The following is a 26,826-nucleotide window of genomic DNA, read 5'->3' as shown; positions in this document are numbered from 1 at the left end:
GCGCGGTCTGGAGTGGTGAAAGCAGGCCGATTGTTTTTAAGATGCTTGCTGCCAAATGCAGGCTATCTTCGGAAACGTGCTTCACCCACGTGGATCGCGCTGACGCTAATTACTAAGAGGCTGAGAAATGTGTAGCCGTGGAGACTGGCCGCCCCGCGGAGGATAAACTGGCACCTCTAGAAATAAAGCTCCGCAGCCAATGCGGCGCCCCTGCCTGCGGGATTGGCCGCCTGGGTGGTGACGTGGACGGGGCGGGCCGGGCCTGTTTGCGACAGTGGCCGCGGGTCCGAGCCGGGAAAGCTGAGAGCGGACCCGCAGCGCTGCGCTGGGCCGGTGCGTCCGCTCGCCGCCGCGCTGAAAGGCTCTTCCTCCCCCACGCGGCCAGTCCGCCTCCTTGCTAGCTGCGGCGCGGGATCCCGACGGGGGCGTGGACCGGGGACGCCGAGGTTTGGCCTGCGGGCGCGGGAGGGCAGCTACGGTGTGCGGGGTCAGGCGGGTGCTCCTGCGGCGCGCGCGGCCGGCCCCGGGTAGCGGCCGCCCAGGCGAGGGGATCCCAGTCGCTTGGCGCGGCCGCGTCCCGAGTCCTCGCGCTGCGGGAGGGGTGTGCGGAGCGCTCGGCTGTGCTCGGCAACTTCCCCTCTCGCCGCTCGGGGACTGAGGGGCGCAGCGGGCTCGCTGAGGGGCTCCTAGCGCTCTCCCATGAGAACTACCCCCGTGAGCACGAAGGTAGACGCGCTGACTAGACCATCTGGAAAACCCGGGAGCTGTAGAGACGCGGGGCTGGGTGGGACGGGGAGTCGGGCTCGCCTGCCGCCCGCAACCGGCGGCGAGCGGCGCCGGGGCAGAGAGCCGAGATTTGGGGAAGTGGGAGCTGCCCGGGCGGGGCGTCCCGCTGAGAGTCGGCCAAGCGGTGTTTGTTTCCTCCCACTTCCTGCGGCAGCTGCTCAGGATGAGGAGGACAGCGGCGCTCGGGCGGCGCGGCCGCGTCCCCCGGGAGTGAGCGCTACCCTCCCGCCTCCTCGGGGACTTCCCGGACGCCAGGGCTTGCCGCCATGCGTGCGCCCTGAGGAGAAGGTGTTTGGAGTCGTGGACCGAGTCATGCGGGCTGGCTTTTGAGAGGCTCGGGACGAGTGAAGAAGCCCCAAAATGGAGGACTTTCCTACTAGGACCTACGGCACCAGTGGCCTGGACAACAGACCTCTGTTCGGGGAGACGTCGGCCAAGGTGAGTGTGGACCTTGTCCCCGGGCGGGGAGTACGTGTCTCTGTGCCCTGTCCTTCGGCCCTCCAGAGTCCCGGTCCTTCAGCGGCCCCGGAGGCACTTGTAGTTGGAGAGCCGGTCCTGCAGTCCAGCTTCCCTCTCAGGATGTTTGCCCTGCCACTCGCCCTGCTCTTGGACGGAGTTGGCCAAGAGCCTTGAAGTTGGGGGTGGAGAAAAGTTCAGAAAGTTCTGGGCTTTTGGAAGCCTTTCGCTGTAGTGCGGGAGCCCTCTCTGGAGGGAGTTTGAGGTGGTGGTTGCGCAACCGCACCTCCATCCGGAGTTCTGACCTCCTGGAGGCTGCAGGTGTGCGCTGGAAGTGCCCATGGATAGCGCCCAGGAGAGGTGCTTCTGATTCCTGTTTATGTAGTGCCCCTAAGGGCTTACTGCTGTGGAGAGAGGCCTTAAAAGAGGGTGTCTTTAGTGATGGCCTCCGTTCCAGGAAGTGATCAAAGGGTCCCAGGACCCAAAGAAGCATAGGTAGGCTTTTAAGTTTAACACCTTTCAAAAAGTTTAGTTATGTAATGTTCTGGGCTAGCATTTGATGAGAGCTCTCTTCCTGTACTCAGCATTAACTTTCTGAGTAGTTTGGGCAATATTAGCCAGTTCACCCGCGGGCCCCACCCCCATCTACAAGTGGCATTTGTGGTCTTTGACCCCTGGATAAAGTGCTGTCAGCTTCTTAAAAGTTAAGGCACTTGGAGAATCCAGATTCCTGGATATCTTAGCTTTGGCAGGGTCCCTCTACCACAAAGAATAAGGCACTTGTATACTTGGCATTCAGGGACACAGTCCTGAATTTGGAAGTTGCCAGCCTGCCACTATTAAAAGACTATTTTTTAAACTCCATATGGATTTGCTTCATCTTACAGTTTTAGTGAGAAAACGTTTTAAGCTTGATCTCCAGGAAGATGGACCTTGTGGCTTTTCATAATTCCATAAAGTTAGCTCCAGGCCAGTAGATGTTCCTACTTCTACAAATGTTACTGAGTATTGGTTAATGTCCTTGGTCCTTGGGTTTCAAAGAACCCAGTTAGATGGGGGAAATATGTGAACAAATGTAATGTGATTGAATCTGGGCCATGAGGGGCACAGAGAGGACACATTAGGGATACAGAGAAGAAACTGGTGCTTTTATATGGGAAGTCTGTCCAGCTGTCCCCCAAAGTGGGTTCATTATCTCCTGCATATACTTTTGCACATAGATTGGGAGTCTGGATGATTCAGATCTCTGACCTTTTTTAACCCCATTAGGCGCTGTAGTACAGAGGTAGATGTCTTGGTAATGGACGTGTTGATTTATATAGACACTTAGAAGCCTGGCAGGTGGTGTGCAGCTATAATACTACCACTTGAGGGGCTGAGGCCTGAGGATCATTGAAGCTCAGGAGTTCTAGACCAGCTTGGGGAATGTAGTGAGACCCCTCTAACAAAACAATCCAGAACAACAATATAGATACTGAGAAATATTGACATTTTCTGAAAAGCCAAGGCTGAAATATCCAGTGCCTAAATTTCTTGTTGCCTATGATCCATTTGAAATCCATCTAAAACATTAATTCTTCCAGGTATCTCTTCTTGTTTATTGTATACTTATTTAGTCCAAGCATATATATCTCCTGCATTACTTATGCAACTTTAGGGTATTAAAATAGAATCATCTACTCTGAAAGAAAAAGTTAAGAATAAATAATATATAATTCCAGATCTTTCAAAATTGATCCTCTTAGCTCACTCTGTGAAGCTGACAGTCATTGGATATAGAGAAATTCCACAGAATGGAGAAAGCAAAGAGATCCCAGGTCTGAGGTGGATGAAAATATATTTCTAATAAATTGGGATACCAATCTAAAGGAGGAGAAGCATCTATCTTTGTTAATGTCAAATGAAAATTTTATTTGAGGGCCTTGTGTGGGCAAGACACAGGAATGGAGCCTCAATATTCAAAGGTTAATGGCTAGGGTTGTGGCTCACCTATAGAGTGCTTGCCTAGTACGTGCGAGGCCCTGGATTCAATTCTCAGCAACATATTAAAAATATATATATATATTCAAAGGGTAAACCACAGTGCAGTGGAGCCATTCCTATGTAGGATAGTAACTGCTGGAACTGGGGGATTCTTGGGTACCCTGAAAAACCCATCACTGGCCCTTGTATGTGGGCATCCCCAGCTTGCTGTCTTTTAGGTGCCAGGAAATTGGACACAATAGCCACTTTACAATGGAAACCTGTTAGTAGTGAACCTCTACTCCGAGGAATATCCAGGAGGGTTTTGCAAAGCCCACTTCCTGTAATTGTCTGACAGATTTTCTGAGCTTTTAGAAATCTTTCTTGCTTATGGGCTGGGATTGTGACTCAGTGGTAGAGTGCTTGCCTAGTATGCATGAGGCACTGGGTTTGATCCTTGGCACCACACAAAAACTAAAATAAAGGTTTTATGTTCACCTAAAATTAAAAATATATATTAAAAAAACTTTCTGCTATAACAACTTACAATATATAGTCTGTCAATTTTGGTGCAGCTATTAACTTTAGGGTAGTGAAGACTGAGACCAAAGAACAGAGTCTGGAGAGGAGTTTGTGTTTCCTCAGTGCTAAGTAACACACTGGGCATTCAGCTTTCCTTTTGTTTTCATCAGATTCCTTCTCATAAGATAGATGTTATTTCTATTGTACAACTAAGGAAGTAGAACTGTAGAGGGTTATTTGTTCAGTCACACAGCTAGTTCTCTGGTTGTATTTTGCCTACTATCTTATGAGTTGAAAGTCGAGTAAATAGTGTCTTACTTATGCAGCCTGAGCCACATGTTTCTCAAAACACTGTAGGCATTCATGTTCCTATTGCCAATCTGTAGGTAATAGGGGTGAAGTGGTTTGCTCTAAGTTACATAGTGAAAAATACTAGAATCTACTACTGAACAATAAATACATAACAATAGGCCTTGAACAGTAAGTACCTTTGTCATCAAGCCTTGAAAGGACTTATTTCTTCACCTATACTGAGCGCACATAGTGATTTCAGTAACCGAAACACTATAAATGTATTCATTCTTCAGTATGATGTTTAGGAATAGCTTTACAGATTGAGCTGTGGAGTGAAAGGAAAAGTAAAATAGTTTTCTGTTGTTAAATAAATATCTTGGGGGTTATTGACAAAAGGGAAAAGTGTTCATCTTTTGTAAGAAACACATCCCTCATTCCTTGATATCTTTGGAATTATGTATTGCAATAAATCCTGGTCATGTGTCCAGATGCTTTTTTCATGTCTTAAATACTTCCTAAGTTCTGTGCTATAGTACATCTCTTTCAGATGAAAAACAAATATGGCAAAGAAATCAAGATAATAAGAAATATCCAGGCTGCTCTCCTCAGAGGGAGAGCCTTGTCGTTTTGCTCCATACTACTGACAATAAATCTCTTGGGGTGGGAAAAAAAGAAAAGAAATATCCAAAGTTTTCTAAACCTTGTGTTGTAGCTTAGCATTTTCTAAATGAGCACTAGCCAATAGAAATATAATGGTAGCCATATATGTAATTTAGATTTAACCTTTTAAAAAAGTACACAGATGAAATTGATTTTAATAACTATAACCCATATATATTCATTATTTCAACATATAACCAATACAAAAATTGAGATATTTTTACTTTTTTTGCACTAACCCTTTGAAATCCAGTATGTATTTTACATTCATAGCTCATTTAAATTTAAATTAGCCACAATTCAGATGCTCATAAGTAGCCACATAGGGCTAGTACTACTATTTTGAATAGTTCTATTCAAAAAGCAAGTGAATTACTACTTATGCTGGTCCTGTAGTTATGTTTGTGAAATGTTTTTCTTCTCTGTGGGATTTTGAGAAGCTTTAGTATGCTAATTTCCACTGTAACTCTAGTTGGCCAGGATGAATTGTTAGTAGTTCTCAGATATTTTGGTGGTATGATCTTTTTGGCTTCAGCACAGCTTCTCCCTGCAGGAACATTTACAAGAAGTTTCTATAGAACACTTTTTGCTCTAGAATCTCCTTCCTCTTTCATCCTCTCTTCTCCCCATTGTGAACTGGAGCTATTCCTCCCTCTTGTGTCCATAGCTGTCTTTAAGTTTGCTTTAAGACAACACACTTGGGGCAGTGGCCCCCTCCTGTCCATGTAAGAGAAGGGCATTAAGTTATTCTCAGGGCTTGTGAGACTCAGTCTTCATTTCTGGAGTTGGCTGCCAACACATCCAAAATCAGTTTCAGCTAATCCAGATTAGTGAACCTAGGAGGGAGGGTGAGTGGTTCTGTTTGGGAGAGAATGCAAAATTTTCCTAGCTAGTGTAAATGGGAAAAGAAAGAACACTCCCTGTTGGATGTAGTTAAACCAGTTTCTAGACTGGCCTGTTCTTTTGATGTTCACTGATCACAAAATAAGTGATTGATCATCCAACAAGGGTGGTAACAGTTCTAGTCCCATTATCCCTTCTTAGATGTGATGTGTGAAGTAAGTGACTGTGAGGAGGTATATCAGCAGAACTTCCCAGAAGATAACACCTGGAAGGAAAGAACTTTACAAAGGGGCAATCTAGTAGACCTTGAGGCTCAGAGCAAAAACCTTTTCCTGCATTCCCCCTTTCTCCAATAAATAAGCAAGTGAATAAAAATGGAAAAAAACCAAAAGTCTTCTCATGAACTGTAGAACTAGTCAAACAATTGCTGTATATGTGCTTGCCAGTCCCCTCCCTGCCCAGGGCCCCCAAGGCTATCCTTCAAACAGTGCAGACTTCTAGCTTCTCTCTTGACAGAGCTTCTAGCTCTTCTCTTCTTCTGAGGAGAGCTAGTCACCTGAGAGACTGGAAACAGTTGTCTTCTTTCATCCAGCCTGCCAAATCACTTTTAATTTCTTGTGCTAAATAATTGGTTCAGTAGAAATTGGTTAGCATCATCAAAAAGTAACCTGCATTCTTTGGATGTTCTAAAGCAACAGAAGACAAAGGCTGATGTTCAGAAACCTAAGTATACTGGCTATCAAAACAGGAAGGGGCATTTCAAGTACTCATACAATTAAAATCATCACTGTCTTTCCTTTTCCTGCTGAGCTATATATGTATAGCAAAGAGGGTAATAGTGAATGAGTGTGTAAGACAATATTGTATAAAAAAGTTAAACTGAAACTTGTCTCTGAAGTTGGTGGTCTACTAAGTTTTCCTTTTTGAAGATTTGAATTTTGCTGGTATGTGATAATTGGCTGGGTCTACTGAATTGTGTCATTTTTTTCCTTATAGTCAGTTACAAATTGTATAGATAAAACTATTACATTTTCTGGGCTGCCAAATGACAAACCTGAATGTCCCTCTGGGAGTGATGGAATATATTAAAATTGGGGCTGCTCTAGAAATTGGGGCCAGGGTATGGGGTCAGCTCAGCTCCCACTGTAATACTCCCCATTAGACATGGAAAAAATAATACTAATACCATATTAGCTTTACTATTCAGTAGATCATAGTGCTCTGTTGCAGGGGCTTCAAATGTTTTATTTCCTAATCTTTAAAGCAACCCTGGATGTTAGACCATTGTATAAAAATAGAAACTAAAAGACTTAAAAGTTAAGTGACTTACCCAAGGCCACTGGCAGGTCAGGCTCCCACCTCAGTCTTTGTGCTCTGCCTCCCATTCTGAAGCTCAGAGAACATCAAATTAGGGTGCTTCCTGAGGGTACCAACTCTAGGGATCAGTTTCCCTGTAAACATGTTGGGTAGGTTTGTTCTCTGTTTTTACTCTGATCTGATTTCCATAAATATGATACTTAAAGTAAACGTGTATTTCTGTGAGGAGAATCTGATAGAATAAATATACAAAAATATCTACAACTGAAAGAGGTTTCAAAATGTGAATCTGGGGCTGGGGCTGGGGCTCAGTGACAGAGCACTTGCCTAGCACGTGCGAGGCGCTGGGTTTGATCCTCAGCACCACATAAAAATAAATGAATAAAATGAAGGTATTGCGTCCAACTACGACTAAAAAAATTTTTTAAAAATATGAATCTGTGAAATAAGGGGATATAGTAGATATAAATGAGGGAAAAATTGGTGTTCAGGTCCAGATATAGCAGTGAAGGTCCCGTGTTTGAGAAAGTTCAGAGTGGGGGAGTTGTAAAAGGTGGGTGTGCCTGCATTCTTGTAAACCCTTTCTCATGCATCTCTGCTTTGGGCAATGTTCAAAGTTCAGTATTCTTTGGCAAGTCTCAGAACAGTTGTACCAATGAGCAGAATTCACTATGCCCTAGAATTAGCCTGTAAGGGAAGATGTCTTTGATCTTCACACATGCAGATACAGTCCCTCTGGTTGTCTTTGGTGACTCTCTAAGGGAAGCTCCTGTTTGGGAAAGCCATACTGCTCTGGAGGAACCAAATTTAAACCTTAGACAGGGCCTCCTGTTTCTTGCTGCAGCTGGATTAAAAAAAAAAAAAAAAAAAAAAAGAGAGAGAAAACCCCTTCCACATTTCACATCTCAATGTATATATTATTCTCACTGGGCCATCTCTAGAACTTTTTTGACATGAACTTTTCCTCTGATTTGGTACGGAAAGTCATTTTTTGAAGAATCAACTTTTTATTTGTGATATCAGAATCCTTAAGTTTGAGAAATTCAAAAGTTCAGAGGCAAAATTATCAGTGGCTCAAGGATCTGGATGCTTCAGTCTAGGTACATCTTGGAATTCGTACCCTTTGGGATTTAATAGAGACCTGAAGAATGTGTGGAATATGGAAGATAAGTGAGTACAGAATATAAAATGGGATGGAGCCCTTTCACAGAGAATGAACAATGTGCCAGGGAACATGGAAGTAATAGTTCTACAAGGGTGTCAAATCAGAGGACTGATTTTTGATAGGAGGAGGTGACAGGGAATACCAAGTATGGGGTGTAGCTTTGAGTCTAAGGGGCTGGGAGCAGGAAAGTGTAGGATGTGAAGGAATGTGAGTTTTCCCTTGTGATTGGAGCCTAGAGTTAGGGTGGAATGGTCAGAGGATTGTGAATGAGTGTGTAAGACAATATTGTATAAAAAAAAATTAAACTGAGACTTGGCTCTGAAATTGATGGTCTATTGAGTTTTCCTTTTTGAAGATTTGAATTTTGCTGGTTTGTGATTAGACCCTCAACCGGGCTGCTGTTAGGCCCTCGACTGCTCTGGACATGGAAGGTTGTTGAGTTTGCATGCATATATTATTCTTTTTTTCTTTGTGATAATGGAGATTAAACCCAGGGGTGATCTACCTCAGCCACAGAGCTACACCCCAGCCCTTATTTTTATTTTGACAGGGTCTCAATAAGTTAGCTCAGGGTCCTTGAATTTGTGACCTTTCCTACCTCAGCCTCTCAAGTTGCTGGATCACAGGAGTGCACCACTGCTCCTGGCTATATATATGCTTTTATTCAGTTATTAAGTTCATCCTAGGAAATAGGCTAGGTGCTGGGTAATATATCTTTTCTCATGGAGCATATCTACTATGGGGGAGATAGAAAGGTATTCAATAAATCTTTGTTTTTCTCTGTTGCATAATAAACTTTAGTCATCCTGGCTTTCTTTTTGTTCTTTTGTCTTAGTACATTTGTGCTGCTGTAACAAAATACTACACACTGGGTAATTTATAGAAAACAGAAATTTATTTTCTCCGTTGTAGAGGCTGGTATGTCCCAGATCAAGGTGTCAGCAGGATTGGTATCTGGTGAGGACTGCTTGCAAAGTGGTGCCTTGTTTCCTTGTTCCGATGGGAGGAATGCTATCTGTACATGGTAGAAGGGATGGATGAAAGAGAGCACTCCCTTCAACCTGAAGTCTTTTTTTTTTATAAGGGTGCTAATCCCACCCATGAAAGCAGAACTCTTCTGACTTAATCACCTCCCAAGGCCATAGCTCTTAAATACATTGGGGATTAAATTCAGTAAGAATTCTGGAGGGGACAGCATTATTTACAGCATGGGGCAATTTGACAACCTCATTCCTGCTTCAGTCAGGGACTTTGAACTTCCTGTCCTAGCTTGTCTGCAATACACTTCTCTTAGATCCTTGTATGTCTCATGGCTTTTTCCTACAAATTTCCTGCTCAATTTTTATATCCCCAGGGAGAATTCCTTTTATTTTTTTGCAATTACTAGGAATTGAACCCAGGGCCTTGCATATGCTCTGACACTGATCCACATCCCCAGGACTTGACCCCACTTTTTTTTGGGGGGGGTATTGGGGGTTGAACCTAGGGGTACTTTACCACTGAGCTACAACACCAGTGTTTTTATTTTTAAAAAATTTTTTTTTGGTACCAGGGAATTGCATTCTCACAGGGTACTTAACCACTGAGTCATGTCCTCAAGCCTTTTTATTTTTTATTTTAAGACAGGGTCTCACTGAGTTTCTTAGGGCCTCAATACTTTGCTGAGGCTGACCTCAAACTTGCAATTAATCCTCCTGCCTCAACCTCCCCAGTTACTGAGATGACAGGCATACACCACCACACCCAGCTTATTTACTTATTTATTTTTTAAATTGAATGTATCTTTTTAAAATATTAAATTATTTATTTATTCTAATTTGTTATACATGATGGTAGAATGCAATTCAATTCATATTACACATATAGAGCACAACAAGTCACTGATTGTACACAAAGTATTTTCACACCATTCGTGTCTTCAAACATGTACTTAGGGTAAGGATGTCTATCTAACTCATTCCACCATCATTTCTATCCCCTTACCCCTCCTTTCCCCTCCCTCCCCCTTTGCCCTATCTAAAGTTCCTCTGTTCCTCCCATGTTCCCTACCATCACTATTAGGAGTCAGCATCCTCATATCAAAGAAAACATTTGGCCTTTGGTTTTTTGGGATTGGCTTGCTTCACTTAGCATTATATTATCCATCTTCATCCATTTACCTGCAAATGCCATGAATTTGATTCTCTTTTAATGCTGAGTAATATTCCATTGTATATATATACCAAAGTTTCCTTATCCATTCATCTACTGAAGGGCATCTAGGTTGGTTCCATAATTTAGCTATTGTGAATTGTGCTACTATAAACATTGATATGGCTGTGTCCCTGTAATATGCTGTTTTTAAGTCCTTTGGGTATAAACCAAGAAGTGGGATAGCTGGGTCAAATGGTGGTTCCATTCCCAGTTTTCCAAGAAAGCAGTTCTCCATACTGCTTTCCAGATTGACTGCACCAATTTGCAGTCCCACCAGCAATGTATGAGTGTGCCTTTTTCCCCACATCCTCGTCAACACTTATTGTTGTTTGTATTCTTGATAGCTGCCATTCTGACTGGAGTGAGATAATTGCTAGAAATGATGAACATTTTTCCATGTATTTGTTGATTGATTGTACATCATCTTCTGAGAAGTGTCTCTTCAGGTCCTTGGCCCATTTATTGATTGGGTTATTTGTTTTTTTTGGTGTTTAGCTTTTTGAGTGCTTTATATATCCTAGAGATTAGTGCTCTATCTGTGCTTGTGGTATAAAGATTTGCTCCCATTCTGTAGGCTCTGTATTCACCTCAGTGATTGTTTCTTTTGCTGAGAAGTTTTTCAGTTTGAATCCATCCCATTTATTGATTTTTGGTTTTAATTCTTGTCCTACAGGAATCTTATTAAGAAAGTTGGGGCTGAGTCTGACATCATGGAGATTTGGGCCTACTTTTTCTTCCATTAGTACCTGGCTTATTTTTTAAATTTTGAGATACGATCTTGCTAAGTTGCCAAGGCTGGCCTCAAACCTGGGATCCTCCTGCCTCAGAATACTTCATGAATGGGATTATGAGTGTATATCACTGCATCCAGCTTCATCTCCCTTTTTTACATAGCTCCCCATCTCTACCTTCATCTACCCTGTTTTATTTTCTTCTTACTGCTTAGCAAGTAGAAAGAAAATGAATGCTTAACATCTAAGAGGGAAACATGATAGATGGAGGGCCCTTCTGACGTTGGAGGGACTTCAGATTTTTGGGTCAGAGATGGCCTCCATGAAGGAGAGATTCAATGGAGGTAAGAATGGAATTGGTGAACTGAGCAAGGGTATGGGAAGCAGCAGGTCACTTTTGGAATCTTTTTAGGCTGGAAGGATGGACATTGATGAGGAAGGGCTTCCTCTCATTGCTTTTCTTTTTCTTTTCTTTTTTTTTTTTTAAGAGAGAGTGAGAGAGAGAATTTTTTTTAATATTTATTTTTTAGTTCTCAGTGGATACAACATCTTTGTTTGTATGTGGTGCTGAGGATTGAACCCGGGCTGCATGCATGCCAGGCGAGCACGATACCACTTGAGCCACATCCCCAGCCCTAATTACTTTTCTTTTCTTTCTTTCTTTCTTTTTGTACTAGGGATTGAACTCAGGGGTGCTTAACCACTGAACTACATCCCTAGCCCTTTTTTATCTTTTATTTTAAGACAGGTTTTGCTGAGTTGCTTAGAGCCTCACTAAGTTTCTGAGTCTGGCCTTGAATTCACAATCCTCTTGCCTCCAGTCTTCCCAGTTGCTGGGATTACAGGCATGCACTACCATGCCTGGTGGCCTCCTTTCTTTCTTGGTGTGTTGTTTTGAAGGAATGTCTACTGTCCTGAGACATCAGGAGTGGAATGGGGAGATGGAGGAGAGGTGGAGCTTCAAACCACTTTCTGAAGAGTCAGGCTAACAACTCAAAAGGCCGTGGAGACATATGAAGGCCCAACTAAGGATAGAAAGCATGGATCTATCCATATGAACTCTCCCAGTTAGTTTGTTCCTTTAACTAGTATTTGATCGTATGAAATGTGTTGGACATTGTGGCTAGCAGATGGGTACAGTGGCATCTTTGTCCAATCAGAAGGTATTTCTACTCGAGGTAGTTGCAGCCTCCGTAGGCATGTGGCTTGGCTTTGAATTAGAATAAGGCTCTCCTTCTTCTAGGTGGATATGAGCTTGTGTCAGGGTGCAAGCTTAGAAAGAGCAGCATCAGGGCTGAACTTCTGCCATATGCAGTGACCCCCAGAATATGAGAGTGAAAAAGGAAGACATGGTCTTGACTCTTCCAGACCTTGTTTGTAGAGAAGACAGACAAGTAAAGTAGCATTTATGGTTAGGACAGTTTAAAAATAATCAGAACAAGGCTTAGAAACATTGCCCAGAAATGATTGGGGGCTTGTAGGTGACTTGGGGCTGGATCTTCAAAGAAAGTCATTATAGCAGATGAACATATCCACCGAGGAGTCTTCTGTGCCTTGCTGAAATTGCTGCATCATGGTCAGAGATTGTTTAGGAGGCCCTCAAATCAGAGCTTTGATGTAGCAGATTGGGAATATTCTAGTCAGTGAATGTGGGCGAAGGCCAGACTGGAGGGCAGTAGAGGAGTGAGGGAAGAATAGAAGATTGGAGGAAGAGGGATAACAGATGCTGAAATTGAGGTAACTGAGAAGAGGAAAGGAAAAAGTTGGTAAGAGAATGCCCAGAGCCATACATTTTAGAAGTGGAGGATATTACTGAAATTGCTGAGGCTGGCTTTGGGAACTGGAAATGCCCTGTCTTTCCAGTACTTCCTGGCTCTTTGGGAGATGACCTAGGTAGGAGTGAGAGCACCTGGGGAGGGATGTGGCTCTAGATAGGGCTGTGATACCAAGGAGGACTTTTATGGAGCTACACAGAAAATTTGAACGCCAAAAACAGAATTCTCTATATGACCACACCTTCTCCCTCAAGAGAATGGAAGGAAATGTGTTAGTAGCATTGTCCATCTAGGATTTTTCTTTTCTGCAGCAGCCTTCAGTTTTGCTTTGTTCCTTCCTACAAGGGTTGAGTATTGTCGAAGGATGAGGCCTCCAGCTGGATGTATGTTTTGCTGGAGTTCAGAGCTGTGATGTCTTGGTCCTATTCTATCAGAAAGTAACTGACTGGCCTTGTACTTAGGCTAACAGAACCTGGACCCCAGAGATTCTTATGGTTTTCTATTGATATTTCCTTGGAATCAAAAGAGCCTATTCCTAGAAGCACCTGTGAGGGTGTTGGGCCTCTGTGGCTGGCAAAAGCATGACCTTGGGTTGCAAGACCTGGCCACAGCTTCTGCTGTGCCGTTGCATGCCCATCTTTAGCATAGAGGACACATTCTCTTGTGACAGAGCTGACACAGCCTTTCTTGTGGACCAGTATAAGAAACAACTATACAAAATACCTGTTTCCCGTATCCCTATATTTTTATACAGACTTATACAACAAATTCTTTTCAGAGCCAGAAGTTTGCCTCCTCTAGTGATCCAGCATGGTTACTTTTATTAGCTAGAATTTAAAACCCCATTGAATTTCCCACCTTGCTGCCAGGAATCTTAGTACAGTATCCTCCTTTTTCCATAGGAGATGCTGGAAATTGTGAACCTATTAATTTAGCATCTTTTCCATTTTAAACATTTATCTTGCACTGTGACTTTTACTGTCTGAGATACAACAGCAAAACTAGCCTTAATTTCCTTCTTCATAATTTCAGGTAACAGATTCTTTCTTACTATAGATCTGAGCAACCTCAGCATACAGTTTTTCCATCAAGTAAGGAACTTTCACATTTTCATTTAAAGGAAACACTTTATGGCTTCTCTTTGGCACATCTGAATTGCTAGCATCACTACTCTTGTACTTTGGGATCATTATTAGGTAAAATAAGGGTTGCTTTAATACAAATACTGCAATGCTGCAACAATCTGATAACTGAGATGGCGACTAAGTGACTAAGGTGACTAACTATGGATATGGTGGACAAAGGGATGATACAGATCTTCCCAGGACAGGGCTGGACAGTGTTGAGATTTCATCATGCTACTCAGAATGGCGTACAATTTAAAACTTAACAAATTATTTTAAATCTCCCATTTAATATTTTTTGACCACTGTTGACCACAGATAATTTTTATTCCTTTTTTACATTCTCCAAACCTCTTTAGAAATTTTGGCCTCATCTTTTTATTGTTGCTTAAATGGGTTAGGGTTTTCTTATATTTAGCACATGCCCTTCAAATCCGTTTGGGGACTAGGCAAAACATGAATTGCCATGGAAATGGAAGGTTGAACAAGGTATTTATAGCATTCTAAACTCTAGAATACTAGAGTTGTATCCTTAAAATTAAAGACAGATGCTGGCTTTTGGTTATTGACATCAATTTCCTCTGAGTGATCATTACTACCTGAGCTTCTGGAATGAGTTTGGGATTCTGTCTTATATCAAATTGCTGGCCAGTGACTGACCAGGCAAGATTGGGGGCTTCCCTATTTTTTGATAACCAAGGAAGTAGGCTAGGCCTACTCTTTGGAACTGTAAATTATTAGAACTGAAAAGGACAAGACATACTTTAGCCTAATTTTCTGATAGATGGTTAGGGGATCCACTTGAGGTCATACAGCTAGCCAGTGGCATAATGGGATGAGAATATTCTTAATTTCAGGGCCCATATCCACTGTCTAAGAATTCTTGTGATCTGCTCACTAGGCTTACATTTTGCAGTCACACAATGATAAATGGAGATAATGTGTTGCTTACTTGCTTTACAGGGTAATTTTCTTTCTTTTCATTGCGGGGGATGGGGTGGGGGGATTGAATTTAGGGGCACTTGGCCACATCCCTAGCCCTATTTTGTATTTTATTGAGAGATAGGTCTCACTGCGCCTCGCCATTGCTGAAGTGGGCCTTGAACTCACAATTCTTCTGTGTCAGCCTCCCAAGCTGCTGCAGGGTAATTTTCTACCATCTCAAATACAAACTGTTTGCATATGCCTATCATCTTTTTCTCCTTTCTTTGGAGGAAAACAATGATGTGATTCCTTTGGGTTCAGGAAGATCTCTTCAGGGTACATTGTCTCCCACTTCTTTTTTTTTTGGAGAGAGAATTTTAATATTTTTTTTTTTTTAGTTTTCGGCGGACACAACATCTTTGTTTTCATGTTGTTCTGAGGATTGAACCCGGGCCGCACACATGCCAGGCGAGCACACTACCACTTGAGCCACATCCCCAGCCCTCTCCCATTTCTTATTCAGCTCATGAAGTTTGCCCATCTATTTCCATTTGTTCCTTTTTTTTTTTTCCCCTAATAACAGTGCTTTTGTTCTTCCCTGGGTCTTTGTGGAATTCCTCTTAGTGAACCACCTTTCCTTCTGATTTGCCAGTCCTTGGTTGACTTTTCTCTGGTAGTCTCTCCCTGATTTACCAACATTCCTTTCTCCCTTTTTCCTTAGTGGCCTCCTGAACTCTGGATAGTATAAATTTCTGGAGAGTGGAGATGGTTTTATCTAGCGTACACTAATGTTTAAATGAATAACATATATAATATATAGAACCCTTCTCAAAATAATACATATATGTACATGAGTATGTATTTTATGTTCATGTATTACAGTGTACATGAAGTATTAATGAAAACTCTGTTGAATATTTTGTTTTTTGAGAGGGATATTCTAAATCCTTATCCTTTTCCTCTCAGCAGGTAAGAATCCAGGCTGATCTTGCTCCTGTCTGGCCTACATAGGGCATTAAGTAATAGTACAAGATTTAAAACTCTGGGAGGGGAGAACAGTTTTGGTAGATGGAGCTAGGGTAAAAATAAAATTAAAAACCATGTAACAGGTAGTAGAAACAGAATTAATAGAGTGAGGTCAGTGCTGCTGGTCCATATACCACACTTGCAGTAGGGAGAGTTTAGAAGATAGCATTAGAAATGGGATATCTCCCAAAGTTTGACCTGGGTTCATGGATATGTTAATAGGCTTTTGCTTGCAATAAGAACATTTTGTGAGAAACACTTCTACCATGTCTAAGTAGTTCCCTTCATCTTGGGAGCCCCAAGGAACCACCACCATTACATCAGTATAATAACTGATATTCATGAAAATTACTTGCAGTTTTCTTCAGTGGCTGTCTAAAAGGCAGGCAGGAAAATATTAACTTAAATACATTTTCATAAGAATGTTTAAAACGTTACGCTTATATGGTTAATCAATAATCTGGAAAAAAACCCCACATATGCAGAAATCTTCATTCTTAATAGGCTACCAGGATACTAAATAGGCTTTGAGATGTCATCTGCCATTTGACTTCTTTTGTCTAGACCAGTAGTTGCTCATCCAGCAGAGTATAAATGGGATCTTCTCTGTTGGGGGAAAGCAGGCCTGACATTGAATTTTATTTCCATTACTATTTATGATATGAGACACTGGGCAAGATATAAATTTTGATGAACCTGTTTTGTTACCTATAAAATAGACATTACCATTTCATTCCAAAATTTTTGAGAAGATAGGTGAAAGTTAAGATAGTTACAGTCCCTTCACTATTATTTTTCCCCTTGTTTTGATCCTGATAGACAAGTTGCTGTAACATTTGAAAATCAGTGATTCCTCTTCTTAGCTACCTCCTACCTGAACCTGTTCCCTGGCTTCTACTGGTGAAAGAGCAGACTTTGTAAACTTTTGCAACTCCTTAGCTTTTGTAGAGATGAGAGCAGATTCTTGGAATAAACATGAGGAAAATGTAGTTGAACCTTTTTAACAAGGCAGAAGCAGTGGGGTTCATTTATTTAATCTTAATACACATTTTTTATTAAACACATTCATATACACATACCTTATGTAGTAATAAGCAAATTGCCCTAGATCTATCCTTAGCAGAGGGTCATAATTTCAGACTCCAGGTGGGATTTGTCTGAATAATGAGGCTATGGATGGAATTAGTTTTGTCTGGTAACCTTCAAATTGCAGTGGCCATGTTGTGGTTGGTCCTTGGCTAGATCAGGCACAACCAATACATGTTTCTTACATATACTTCCCCTTTCAGCGTTGCCTGCTGGACTCTCTAATTTCTTTGGATTCTTATCTTTAAAAGCAGACAACTTGGAAATGAGGGTTCAGTTTGCTGCTGTGTGATCCTTCCCATCTGAGGTGTTTATTGGCTGCTCACATTGCATATTATGTTCCCTGCTCAGACAAAGTTTTCAATTCTGTGACTATGTCAATGAAATTGACACAGGTGCATTAAAATAGACTGCAAATCTTAATCTAGAATGATATTATACAATATTATGTTTTTTATAGGTATTCCACATCTGACAGTGGGACAAACTGGGTTGGTTAACCTGTAAATTCATTAGGATTGGATTAGGATTAGAATTAGATCACAAGTTTTGCAGACATTCTGTAGAGTTGGGTGGGGTGGGGTTGAAAGAGACAAGAAAACTCAGTGGAAGCCAGGCACAGTGGCAGGAGGATCACAAGTTCAAGGCAGCCTCGGCATTTAACCAGACCTGTCTCAAGTGGTCCTAGGTTCAATCCCCAGTACAAAACAAAACAAAAAAAACACCCATACTCAGATATCTCATCTACAAAATCTAGTTTCTGGTAATTTTCTGGCTCTGGCCTGACAATTCCAGCACTCTGTCCTCCCTATACTATTTCCAACAGCACAAGATTATTTGTAAACCTCCTTTCCCATTCAGTTCTTTGCAGTCTTCAAGATTCTAGTGTAAATTTCTCAACCTTTCAAGAAACCTCCTTTGTTGGCCTGATTTTTCCAAAGTACCTTTTCCATTCCTATGGCTCAGAACACCTTGCCTTGTCTGGCAAGCATAAATATATATAGAAGTATTTTCATTTTAAACCACCCCGAAGGCCTGATATGTATCATTGTGAGAGTGCTGGGAATCCAAGTCATATGGCTCATTATCTCTTTTCTCTTTCAGGACCGAATCATCAATTTAGTTGTTGGCAGCTTAACATCCTTATTGATTCTAGTAAGTATCTTTATTTTGTGCCTCACTCAGGCTCTCAGCCAAAGATCTGAAAACTTAAAAAGACAACAACAACAAAACAACTTTCAGAGCTAATACATGAGTATGTTAAGTGTTCATGCTTTCAACATTACTACAAAACTTCAAATTGGCAACTGATGCAACTAACCTGATTTTCATCCTCAATTCCCCAGTTGAATACAAGAAATAGTACAAATCAAATGAATTTGCCAGTGGTTCCTTGCCTAGTAAGTTTGTAAAAATGTCAGTGGCTACCATCAACTTCCTTCAGATGTAAGCCATGGTAACTCCCTATTTCTGTTAATATCTTAATTATCACTGGGTAAGTTTAAAAACATTTGGTTAGTATATAATATAGTGATTTTCCACTTTGTATAATAAAACTAGGGTACTATATAATAAAATAAAAGTATATTTTTATAGTTAAATATATTAACCTTAAGTGTTTTTTTCATGACTTCTTAATAAAAAGAATGGGTATAATGTTGTATGTATCTATGATAGAGACAGAAATGGGTTTTAGGAACCCACCTTTTAGTATTTTTCATAGTGAAAGTAAAACCAGCTTTGATTATATTCTTCATTTTTGGTAGGAGTGAGTGTTCAGAATAAGAAGGTCAGCATTTTTACCAGTACAGTCATTAGTTCTGGGAATAGGATTTAAATGATTTCTAATAGAGATTAGCTAGTTTTACTGATCTTTCATCTCCTTTCATAAGCAAGGAAAAGGATAGAAAAGGAGGAATTATTATAAGAATTTGAACATATATACAAATACTTTATAAAATATTGTATTGACATTCCAGAAATCAAACATGGTGGGTAGAAATAATTTTATAATGTGAAGTTTCTTCTAGTATTGTTACCTTGTCTAGATTTGATCTTAATAAGTCATCTTTTTTTTTTTTTCCTTTTTTGTGATGCTTATATTTGAATCTAGGGCCTCAATTATGCTGAACAGGTGTTCTACTTCTGACTTACACCCCTTACCAAATCTTAGAATTAATTCTAAGGCTTTATATAATTTCTCTCCACACAGGTAACGCTGATCAGTGCTTTTGTTTTCCCTCAACTACCTCCCAAACCATTGAATATATTTTTTGCTGTCTGCATCTCTTTGAGTAGTATTACTGCCTGCATACTTGTGAGTACTATTTAGAATTTAAATGAAGTATTCTTGAGGGCCTAATGTTGCAGTGCTTAGAATAGATTCCCAGCCCTGTGTCTATATAAAGGTTCTGTCTAATACCACCTCCCCACTCGTCCTCATTAGTTTCTGCATTAAGATGCCAGAAGTCCCAATTATTAATTGCACATTAGTTTTTACTCAGAAGTCCCACAATTGGAACGCTAAAGGGAAATTTTGTGTTCTTAAGATAGCTAAAAAGTGAAGGAAGAAATTAGTGAAATTAGTAGCTAAAAAACTTTTGATATACTTTACTTATCTTCACTCAAGGGCTACATTCAGGGCCCAACAGGCTTTGAGAAATACTTTTAATGGAAGGGATAGCATTCTGGATTTATTTCTAATAACATAATTTATTTTAATCTCTGTGCTTCCCTCCACAATGGCTCTTCAGTATTTGTTCAGTAGTTGGTAGTGGTTTCATGACCCTTGAAAAACTGAAACAAAACAGTAAACCTTTAAAAACAGTTAGGCATGCCTGTCCGGGACAGGAGGATCACAAGTTAAAGCCAGCAAGATTCTCAGCAAATTAGTGAGACCATCTCCAAATAAATAAAGGACTAGGGATGTGACTCAGTTGCTAAGTGTCTCCCCTGGCTTGAAGCCTTGAGTGACTAACATTGAGTAGTTTTATCTAAATACATACATATCTAAATACAATTGAGTAGTTTTATCTAAATAGAAGACTGTCTCACTGGTTAAATTGGTGGAAAAACAATTTTGTAATTTAAATTTTAACAGTTGGCCCAGTGGCTATTACTTTAATTTTTATTTAATTCTTCTTTTAGATCTACTGGTATCGACAAGGAGACTTAGAACCGAAATTTAGAAATCTAATTTACTATATCATATTTTCTATCATCATGTTATGTATATGTGCGAACCTGTACTTCCATGATGTGGGAAGGTGAGGCTGCCAAGGAGAAATACTTACCAGGACAGTGAATAAATGTTGGATATATGCTGAAGAATCTTCTACAGAAGTCTGATACATGATTTTCATGTTAATTGTAAATTTAAATTCCCTCTTGAAAGGGAGACATATCATAGATCTCATTGCTTTTTCTTTAAGGAGCTGATGTTGCACTTAAAACATTCCAAAACTTAAAAGTTCATACAGCACAAGTACTTTTCACTTTGAAATTATTATTATTTTTTACAATTGCATGGCAAACGCTCAAAATCTTGCATTTTAAGACAAATATTCTTTTATTTCTGTTAAACTGAATATACAATTATTGTTCCCTAGGCAACCAACTTTTGCTTATAACTACAATTTCACGTTAACAAAACACAGACAGTGAAAAGACAACTTTGATTGTGAAGATCTAATTACAATAATAAATAAAATAATTTATACAAGTTTTTTTTGTGACTTTTCTATAGGGGTCATATTCATTAAAGCCCTAGAGGCTAGTTTTGGCTTAACCCTTCTCTAGTAGGAATGACTCTTGATTTATTTCCTTTTGTTACAGAAGCAAATTTTATTTTGTTTTTAAAAATTGCTGGAGAGGGAGCAGTTATATTGTACCTCCACCAGCTAGTGCACTAAGTGAATGGCAAACTCTGATACCCCCTCAAATATTTTCTGGATAGTCTATGTCATAAAACATGTAATAAACAGTCATGGTATTGGGGAATATTATCTCTTTCCATATTTGGTTTAATTTTACTTCAAAGTGCTAACTCTGTAAACTAATAACAGTGGTTTCTGATGAGGGGGTGAAACTGCTTAGTTACCAGTGGGTTGTTTACTACTCTTACCCATATTCCCTTTAAAAGTAATAAAAAACCTGTAGTGAATTTTCTTGACTCTAATGCTGTCCTCTTTACCCTGCCTGAACCAGCTCCCACTGCCAGCAATGGGTTAACCAAAAGTAACTGCAACACAATTAGGTCTCTGTATTTTATGCTGGTCAAGGCTCAATACTATTTATAATCTTTTTGAAGAAGGTCACTGATAGCTCTAGACCATGTTGATATGACTTCTCTGAAATACAACCAGGCCTACTTGAGAATGTTAATTAAGAGTGCCATTGTTTATCTGCAGAGATGAATATTACTGCTTTGGTGATTTAAAAAAACTTCTCAGTAGCTGAGTAAATGAAATTCTGTCCTGACAATTAACAGTAAACACAAGGATCTGTGCAGTTAAATCTTCCAGATTCTACTCACCTACACACTGTCATTAAACTGGACCTCAGATATACTTAAAAGGAGGTAAAAAATCATAGCAGCAACAATGTGCATGGCTTAAGCATTGTAGCTATTTAAAAGCCAGAGGAATGGTAAAAGGGAGGTTGCTCCTATTTCTTTGGAGATATTGTAATTAACAGTGTGGCTTTTTTGCTTTAACTACCTGTTTCTAAGAATGAACTAATGACAATTTACCAAATCCTCAACATCCTTTGAATCTTCAGAAACAGGACTGCCCAAAGATGATCCAATGATGTTTGATTCTTCCTGATGATGTTGGAGTATGGGATCTGTAATGAGTTAAGTTTCAAGTTAGTCTTTTCCATATATGCAATTTTTAACCTATGTCAGGAATTTTTGTAAGTATTCTACCATGGTGTAGGGGATTAGAATTTTCGTGTTGGATTAAGAAAAGACTTAAGGCCCAAATTTTCCCCTTAAGATTTATCAAGCACAGGATATTAAGAGGTATATTACAGTTACCTGTTAGTGTTGTCAAAGGCAAGACAGATTCAGTATCAATAACATCAGATGCCTGGATAAAGCTGTGTGGTGAAGGAACGATAAGTATTGTTTCGTCATCAATAGTTGTTTGATCAACTTGTTCTACGATGGTGGGTGACTCTAAGTCCTAAATAATATTTTTTAAAAAAGAAAGAAAAAGATTTGACTCATATTCCTTGTCGGTTTTCCAGATCCCAAGTATGTCTAGGTTTGACAGTACTTAATTCTCAAACATAAAGATGAAGAGCTTAAAAAGATGGCCCCGTTAACCTACATAATCTCATAATTTAATAAACTAAATGTTAACAAAAAAGGAGCTAAAAAGAATTAATTCAGTTACAGGTCACCTGAATACAGAGGAAAGTAGACTTTTAACACCATGGGATAAGGTTCCTAAGCCTAATCATAAAAGTCTACTATTAACCACACTCAGAAGTTGTTCTAACAAACATTTCTCAATTTACTGAGGTGGAGAGGGGAAAAATTGTAGTGAAGAACTGTTAAGACAGAGCACAGCTTTCTTATTCCTTCAAGTGCCACAAGAAATCTCTGACTGCCCACTTCTGTGAGAAACATCAGTGTTTGTTCACTCATACTTTTGTGGTCAGAGGTAGGGCTTTGTACTTTGTTTTGTGGATCTAAAAAAAAGGAAGGAAGATCTTAAAATATCACTTTAGTGATATTTCCAAATGGCCGATTTGAGGTTGAAGGCAAGAACCCATTAAGCTGTTTTTCTATTAAGTGTTGCTTACCTCAGTAACATAAGCACTGGCTAAATCAGAGGGGGATTCTTCTTGTTTAAGGTCGGTGTCAGAGATTTCTTCTTCTGTTCTGACCATAACACTGTTCATCAGTTCTGTGCTATTTTGGTCACTGAATTTGGATACATGAGCATCATTAAATGATGGCTCTATAGTCATCTTAGGCTGATGAATTTCATCTGGGAAAGTGTCTGCTTCTAGTGCATCTGGAGGCTCAGGGAAATCAGATGACTGAATATCACTATCTACTGTCAGTTCCGCTTGGGATATGGAAGAAGTGATATCCTCTGTAGCAACAGTCTGAATGATGACTCTTGGTGTGTGACATTGCACTGTGACACTGTCACTTGTGTTCAACAGATGTTCTGGCTATAAAACATTAAAGACAACTATCAATGGCAAAATGAGAAAGTAACACTAGATTTAAATTATTGAACAAATAACACTTATAGGTAGTACCCCATGGTCCCTCCCATTATTTCTCACCTCTGTAACTGAAATGTTTGAACACTATTTTTCTAGAACCTCAATTCTTTACGAAGTAGGGCTCTCCTAAATTCCCTACTATAATGTACATCTGTCTCATAAAAGGAGGAATAAAGGGCAGTATCCCAGTGAAGGAAGAATGAGGGTGCAAAATACTGAGCCTGGGACAATAATGCAAGACATTAGTTAGCAGTTTTGGTGCTTACATTTTTTATTAACTAGTCCTGGTTTATAATAAGTAAAAAAAAAAAAATCAAGTAAAATTATGTAACATACGGATAAAGCATGAACAATGATCTGTTCTGGAGAAGCAGGAGCAGCAGCTGTCAGGGTTACAGTGGGACTAGCAGTCAGAGTTAGGGGAAGGCCTTGACTTGAACTTGTCTGAAGTAGGTAGGTGCCTGGAGTGCCAGTGGGCTGTAAATGGAAAGACTAAAGGAGAAACAAAGGAGACAGCTCAATATATGTATTAATAGGCTACTGATTAAATCTACCTCTACATCTTAAAATGAACTGATTCTAATTTATAGCTACAAATGTACTTACCAATTATGAGGGTGCAAACAAATAATAAAATGAAGGGTGTAATACTCTGCGTCAAATCACTACTCAGTCTGGAGATTTAACAGGTAAGGCATTTATCCTACTCTTTGTTCCTATGTATTCCCATGGTCTGGTCTTAGCTATTTGTTTCAGGGCACTAAGACACAGATGCACATGCAATAAATAACCCAGCGTATACACAATCATCTCTCTTTAATCTTTCTCTGTAGCACATAAAAACAGGCAGTATCCCAGTTTAAAAAAGAAAGTTACCATTTTTTAAAAGGCACAACAGCAGTGTTTACTTACTTGAACTCAAATTTTCATAGTATAATTTTAAGAAATGTTTCTTATTAAGGGAAAATTTACCAAAATGTCAATAATAATGCTCTAAAGAAAAAAGATGTTTATCTGAAAGTTGGTTAATTGATCAAACATTTTTATCTTTTGAGATTTTAAAGTGTAACAAAATTATTTACCAATAAACCTTTCAAACCATAAGCTTCTATGTAATTTTAAGTTAGAAGAAGTGTATGTATTTGAAATACGGCTGTGGGTTGAAATTATGTGGCCTGTTGTTTGATCTAACATCATCTTGTCAACTCCTGTATAATAAATCCCTGAATACAGGTTTCTTTATTCCTTACATGGGAATAATAGCTATATCTCATGGGAAGAGTTTAGATTAGAAATGACTATGAAAGTGCCTAGCACCCAAGAGGGAAACAATCATAAAAAAAAAAAAAAAGTGAAAGCTAATAATTTTCCTTAAGAGTTACATGTATTAATCACATATAGACAGTTATAACTGTAAATACTCTGTAAGTTACATGTTTTATTTAACTTATTATATATTTAAGTCTCCATTTTTTGAAGCTTGGTTACTGGTATCATCCCCTACAAATAAATTGGGAGAGAAATCTCTAAATAGTTGAATGTGACCTTTTAAGTAATAAACTGAACACAAATCTCAATTGTATGTATAAGTGTATTTTTACTTAGAAAGGTATAAAAAAACATAAAATTAAGTTGTTTTCTACCTGTTTCATATGGTTGTCTTGTATATATTCCTATTTTGGAAACCAATTAAGCAAGCTTTGAGTTCTAAGGATAGAAAGAGAACCTTTTGCTTTGTTCATCTTCCTCCTGCGATTTGATTGTGGAGAGGACGAATAAACTCTTCTACTAATACCCCTTATGTTTTTTAAAGTAAATGAATCTGGAGAGAATTTATATACAATTTATTATTTTCTACTTAATGAAATATGAACTAATCTGGGTTTCTTTGTTTTAGAAAGAAGAACAATGACTAGGACTACATATAACAATCATGACCCATTTCATCAGGCCAGAGTCAGCCATTACTCTTCAAGTAAATGGCAGCCCTATAGAGATACACTTTTACCTAAACCCATCATAAACTGAAAATGCCACTTAGTAAAAAATGCATTTTATATCCCTAACTTATTAACAACACAGCAGTTGCTTGATACTTACTTGATACAGTACCAAAAATATTGGCTGTTGACCCTTGTGATTATGTGAATAACTGGACCCTATAACGTGCTGCTTCTTCCCAGCATTGTGACCACCTATTGCAGGCCCAAGACATGATCAAAATTCATGTACAAGTTTTTATGTTGAAATATATTTCAATTTCTTAGGTGTTCTTTGGGATTAGAACTGGTGGAATGTTTGGCAACACTACATTTGATCTTTTTAGAAATTATAAGATTTTTCCCAAAGTGGTCAAACCAGTTAAGAATGGAACTTTAAAATTTGTGCCCCCAGTGGCTACTAAAGTGTTTACTGAATCAGTCTTATTCAAGCTCATGATTTGTTGTCCATAACCCTTTTCTCAAATAACCAGAATGAACTTATAATTCAGTATAGTACAGTCCATGTTATGTGCTCTACTCTTTAGCACTGTCATTTTCATATGTAAAAATACATGGGATTACGTACAGATGAGAACAAAGCAAATTTAAATGAATTTAAAAAGTGGAAGTCTGATTTATATATAATGTCTGCTATTCGTCTGGCCTCAAATATTTAGTTTCATCTTTTATATGACATATATAACATTTTTAAAAAAAAATGTTACCAACTCATCTTTCTTATGCATAAAAATGGCCAATATCCATTATATTAAGTATTACTCACTGGAAGGATCTCAAATGTCTGTAGTGTTCCACTGTTTAGTGTTATTGTTTCTGAGTCAACAGTAGCAGCAGGGGAGTCTGTTGAAGCTGTAGTAAGAACAAGGACAACAATAAAATGCTTTATAAAGGTTCTATAGTGTACTCAATTGTCATGAAGGCAAATTCATTCTGAAAAATTTGCCTGTAAACCGGAGTCATTTAAATTGAGATAAGAAATCTAATGAACTTATCTGGGATGGCACACATGTCACAGCCAAGTCTGGCCCACTGCAAGTGTTAGCAACACTGCTTACTAGCAATGTAAACCTAGGCAAATAACTTATTTTACTATTTATAAAATGTTTGCTGTCTTCCTAATAGGTATTGTCAGCCCACGGAAAACTAAAATTCTCCATGCACAATCAATTTACAACCAATATAGTAGCACACATTTTATCTTAACTAGTAATTGCAGTTACTCTGTAATTCTTAGGCTATAAAACAGAAACAAGAAAGGCAAAATAAAATTCTTAATGCTTTATTATAATAGAAGGAAGGTGAAGCAAATAAACTCAAGAACTTTGAGATTAGTTTAAATGTCTCTAAGGTAACTTTGCTTTTGGGTGCTGGGGATGGAACCCAGGCATCACGCATGCTAGACAAGCACACTATTACTGAGCTATACCCCCTACCCCATTCAATCATTATAATCATATACAGATATGGTGTTGATAATAAAACCAACAGGTAGCCAAGTAAGTCTCAACCAGAGGATACATTTGGAATTGTTTCTGCTTGTCATGATTGGAAAGCACTATTGGCATTTTGTGGGTAAGGTCAAGGGATACTGGGCATCCTGCAATGTGAAGACATGCCTCATGCAAAAATGCTCAAGTGACTGGTATGCTTGTGGGTAATAACCTTCATAGGCAATATGTAGACCTCTTATTAAAAAAGTGATAAGACTGTTCT

The 26,826-nt window shown here is 39.3% G+C and overlaps 2 protein-coding genes across 3 annotated transcripts in view; one reads left to right on the top strand and one right to left on the bottom strand.

Moving 5' to 3' along the window:
- The first annotated feature begins 279 nt into the window (after positions 1-279).
- Tmem243 (transmembrane protein 243) lies at positions 280-20,145 on the top strand. Its single transcript, XM_026399347.2, has 5 exons — positions 280-446; positions 941-1,224; positions 17,969-18,019; positions 19,077-19,181; positions 20,012-20,145. Exons 2-5 carry the CDS (start codon positions 1,147-1,149, stop codon positions 20,132-20,134), a joined length of 357 nt encoding a protein of 118 aa, XP_026255132.1. The 5' UTR covers positions 280-446; positions 941-1,146; the 3' UTR covers positions 20,135-20,145.
- A 1,451-nt stretch (positions 20,146-21,596) lies between these two features.
- Positions 21,597-26,826, bottom strand: part of Dmtf1 (cyclin D binding myb like transcription factor 1) — a 43,238-nt gene continuing 38,008 nt past the window's right edge. For both annotated transcript variants that reach the window (XM_026399345.2, XM_026399346.2), the window contains 5 exons: positions 25,877-25,962; positions 23,447-23,602; positions 22,676-23,053; positions 21,903-22,050; positions 21,597-21,709 (listed from right to left, as the gene is read on the bottom strand). In XM_026399345.2, the coding sequence (XP_026255130.1) occupies positions 21,600-21,709; positions 21,903-22,050; positions 22,676-23,053; positions 23,447-23,602; positions 25,877-25,962 (878 nt within the window). In that variant the 3' untranslated portion in view covers positions 21,597-21,599. The remainder of the gene's footprint in view (positions 21,710-21,902; positions 22,051-22,675; positions 23,054-23,446; positions 23,603-25,876; positions 25,963-26,826) is intronic.

Source organism: Urocitellus parryii, chromosome 3 (genome assembly GCF_045843805.1).
Source record: "Urocitellus parryii isolate mUroPar1 chromosome 3, mUroPar1.hap1, whole genome shotgun sequence".
Classification (NCBI taxonomy): Eukaryota; Metazoa; Chordata; class Mammalia; order Rodentia; family Sciuridae; genus Urocitellus; species Urocitellus parryii.
The sequence above is the reverse complement of the archived record's forward strand: the minus strand, read 5'-3'. Positions and strand labels throughout refer to the sequence as shown.